Raw genomic sequence first — 4,237 nt, 5'->3', positions numbered from 1 at the left:
TGGTGGTCACGTCACTGACATGGTGGTCACGCAAATCTGTGCTGATATTAACTTCCGCTTTGAATAACTATCTTTCCACTCTCTGGGATATTGTGCCAGAGGTTTTACACAGTCCTCTAGAACCACACTGAAGTGGTCATCTGTCATGTTGCAAGGACTGTTCGCATGGATTCTCAACCAAGGCCATCACAGCTGACCAACCAGAATCAGCAACTCTCCTCTCACTTAAGCTATACCTGCAAGCTGAGTTGGGAACAGGGTGTGGTGGTGCATAGGCAGAAAAATTAAATAAATGCTGAGAAAAGGAGACGCTCATTTTGCATTCATCAGGACAGATGCACGAACACCAAGTTTCCAATCAAGAGTACCACAGAAATGTCTTGGCCAATACAGTATGTTTGTCAACGCATTGACACCCTGTTTCTTGTTCAGTATAAATTGTTATTCCCTTTGAGATTTGGCATTCTTGCAATTCTGCCCTGATGTGCAACAAGTGAAAAGGTTCAATAGCAGGTCTTTTTGTTTTCAACAATTCTGAAATTATGTACCACAAAATGGTTATTACATATATTAACTCTCTCTCTCTCTCTCTTTCAATTTGTTAGTGTCCTGACTGCAATTTCCTTGTGCAGAGAGTGGATCCAGAGAGCCTGTGTGTGGAGTGCCTGTCATGTTCTAATGTGAAAGGGAAACTCTATCAGTTCTGCTGGGAATGTATGAGAGAGTGGAAAAACCCAGCCTCACATAACAAAGAATGCGGTAACAAATCCTGCAGCATCACCGCAATGCTGCTGTCCTGTCCACTCATCGTGGCCCCCAGCATTGAGGTACACCAGTGCCCAGTGGTGAGGGCATGTCCCAATTGCGAGACCCTAGTCTCTCACTGTCAGCAGGGCTGTCCACTAGTAATATGTCCCAACTGTTCTTATGAATTCTGTTATCGTTGCCTGGGCATTGAAGGGTGTAAATTTGCTGAATTTGTCGAACTGAGGGATGATGATTACTCAGTTTATGAAGATGTTAATGATTTCTCAGAATGTATCAGAGCTGGAAGACAGAAAATTACTGGCAAAGAGAACTATGAAATTAATCCAAACTTCAAACTGGATGAGGATTTGACAGAGTGAAGTGGAAGGTGATGTTGATTCTAGATTCAGCTAACCCTACAGCAGTCATGATATAAGGAATGAGAGACTCCATCTCCTTCTCCCAGTCAGGCTCTTCTGGTGTAATGGTAGTGTCCCTACCTCTGAGTCAGGAGGCCAGCATTCAAGTCCCATCTACTCCAGGTTGATTAAAAGTATCCTCCTCGTTCCAGTGATGGTCAAGGCACAAGAAAAGCTGTGGGCAGAACCGCTTCGACATGAACTGATTTAAACACTCCCCTTTACAAACGTTGGCAAACTGACCCTAACCAATAAGACTGACGAGATAATGAAAAGCTAAAACTTTCATGTATTGCAACTCACAATCTTCAGCATGCATAGATCCTACAAATGAGTTTTAAGGTGTATCAATTATTATGTCAGAGATAGATAACCTATTTCACTGTATCCTGCCTATAGGTATACACTTAATCCACAACAAAGTCTCTATGCTTTTAACAGCTTCATAATCCTCTGCCATCTCTGTACTCTTGTAAAGCACTATAGGAAGAGATTAGGGAAAATGTCTTCCCTCAAAAGGGTCATTGTGAATGCTTATAATTCTTCCCCACAGAGAATGCTTAATTTTTGAATATATTTAAGACTTGTCGGTCCCTCAAGGTATCAAGTGAAAGCCAAATTAGTTAAAGCCCAAGATTAACCAATGATCACAGTGTAAGCCATAGAAGGCTTGATGGGCTGAATGGTCTGCTCCTACTCCTATTTCTTGTATTCTTATTACAATAAAGGCAAAGAGAAATGCAAATTTTGAGCAATGTCATCCTGCCGTACAATTTCAACACACTGAAGTAAACTTTATATTGGAGCTGGCATACCTTTTTTGGAATGTGCTTCTTTTAATTTCTCTCCTCCTTAGTTAAACGTGCAGGACCTTGAACAGGTACCATTCTACACAAGTCTTGACCCAGCTTTGCCAGGTTATAACTCTTCATGTGGGATTAGCCTATTTGACTACAAGAGTGAGAACCAAGTCCTAATCTTCACCTGTCCTCGATTAATGTCTGTTTGCACTTTGCCATATCCTATTATTCTTGTAACAATCAGGAGCACAAATCCAGATATATTCCCATTCCTAGGATTTGCTTGTTTAGTAAGTGCAGGAAGGCCGTTCAGCCTCTCCATCCCAATACAGCAGTGCAGAAGAAATAAGATGTGCATTTACATAATGCATTTCACTACCAGCTAATGACTCAGGGATTTGACTTATAGGGAGAGGCTGAATAGGCTGGGGCTATTTTCCCTGGAGCATCAGAGGCTGAGGGGCAACCTTATAGATGTTTATAAAATCATGAGGGGCATGGATAGGGTGAATGTCCAAGGTCTCTTTTCTGGAGGTGGGGGGAGTCCAAAACTAGAGGGGCATAGGTTTAAGGTGCGGGGGAAAGATTTGAAAAGGACCCAAGGGGTAGCTTTTTCACGCAGAGGGTGGTGCGTGTGTGGAATGAACTGCCAGAGGAAGTGGTGGAGGTGGGTAGAATTACAACATTTTAAAGGCATCTGGATGGGTATATGAATAGGAAGGGTTTAGAGGCATATGGACCAAATGCTGCCAAATTGGACTAGGTCAGATTGGAATATCTGGTCAGCGCAGACGAATTAGACCAAAGGGTCTGTTTCCATGCTGTATGACCGTCAGTGTAATATCAGAAAGGTGAATGATGCACAGCAAGCTCCCACAGTCAGTACAATATCTGTTAACATGTTGTTTGAAAGATAAACATAAGTCAGCATACCGAAGATAACATCTCTGATATTGATGGAGATAGTGTCACAGTAATTTATAGATCCAACTGAGAGAATAAACACTCTTCAACACCTCCAACACCCAACCCAGCACCTAATGAGGGGGTGGGGTGATGGTAGGGGCGGTCCCTGATATCAATGGGTGCAGCTCAGACCTTAAAGGGGCGTGGTAGTAACCTATTGGGTATGGCCCCGACCTCTGGTCATGTCGATTGGATCTCCCGGACCACAGGTGTCTCAGAGACAGTAGGAACTGCAGATGCTGGAGAATCTGAGATAACAAGGTGTAGAGCTGGATGAACACAGCAGGCCAAGCAGCATCAGAGGAGCAGGAAAGCTGACGTTTTGGGCCTAGACCCTTCTTCAGAAATGGGGGAGGGGAAGGGGGTTCTGAAATAAATAGCGGGAGAGGGGGAGGCGGATAGAAGATGGAAAGATAGGTGGAGAGGAGACAGACAGGTCAAAGAGGCAGGGGTGGAGCCAGTAAAGGTGAGTGTAGGTGGGTAGTTAGGGAGGGGATACGTCGGTCCAGGGAGGACAGACAGGTCAAGGGGGCGGGATGAGGCTAGGAGGTAGGAGATGGGGGTGGGGCTTGAGGTGGGAGGAAGAACAGGTTAGGGAGGTGGGGACAAGCGGGGCTGGTTTTGAGATACGGTTGGGTGAGGGGAGAAAATTCCTCCCACTTCCTACAGACAAAGGGGTGGCCATGGGTACCCGCGTGGATCCAAGCTATGCCTGCCTCTTTGTAGGTTACGTGGAACGATCACTCTTCCGTACCTACAGTGGCCCTAAACCCCACCTCTTCCTCTGTTACATTGATGACTGTATCGGTGCCGCCTCGTGCTCGAACAGTTCATCCACGTCACCAACACCTTCCACCGCAACCTTAAGTTCACCTGGACCATCTCTAACACCTCTCTCTCCTTCCTGGACCTCTCTATTTCCATCTCTGGCAACCACCTGGAAACCGATATCCATTTCAAGCCTACTGACTCCCACAGCTACCTAGAGTACACCTCCTCTCACCCACCTTCCTGCAAAAATGCCATCCCCTATTCCCAATTCCTTCACCTCCGCCGCATCTGCTCCCAGGATGAGGCATTCCACTCCCGAACATCTCAGATGTCCTTGTTTTTCAAGGACCGCAACATTCCCCCCCCCTCAGTGGTCGAGAACGCCCTCGACCATGTCTCCCGCATTTCCCGCAACTCATTCCTCACACCTCCTCCCCGCAATAACAACCAAAACAGAATCCCCCTCGTCCTCACGTACCACCCCACCAACCTCCGGATCCAACGCATCATCCTCCGACACTTCCGCCATCTGCT

General features: G+C 46.0%; 1 protein-coding gene across 1 annotated transcript in view; it reads left to right on the top strand.

The window, feature by feature from the left end:
• Positions 1-1,911, top strand: part of LOC109922980 (probable E3 ubiquitin-protein ligase ARI8) — a 10,699-nt gene extending 8,788 nt beyond the window's left edge. Inside the window, exon 4 of the mRNA XM_020523020.2 lies at positions 606-1,911. Coding sequence (XP_020378609.2) covers positions 606-1,127 — 522 coding nt within the window. The 3' untranslated portion in view covers positions 1,128-1,911. The remainder of the gene's footprint in view (positions 1-605) is intronic.
• Positions 1,912-4,237: the final 2,326 nt, after the last annotated feature.

The sequence above is a fragment of the Rhincodon typus genome, chromosome 45 (genome assembly GCF_021869965.1).
Source record: "Rhincodon typus isolate 14 chromosome 45, sRhiTyp1.1, whole genome shotgun sequence".
Classification (NCBI taxonomy): domain Eukaryota; kingdom Metazoa; phylum Chordata; class Chondrichthyes; order Orectolobiformes; family Rhincodontidae; genus Rhincodon; species Rhincodon typus.
This window is presented reverse-complemented; position numbering and strand designations above follow the sequence as displayed.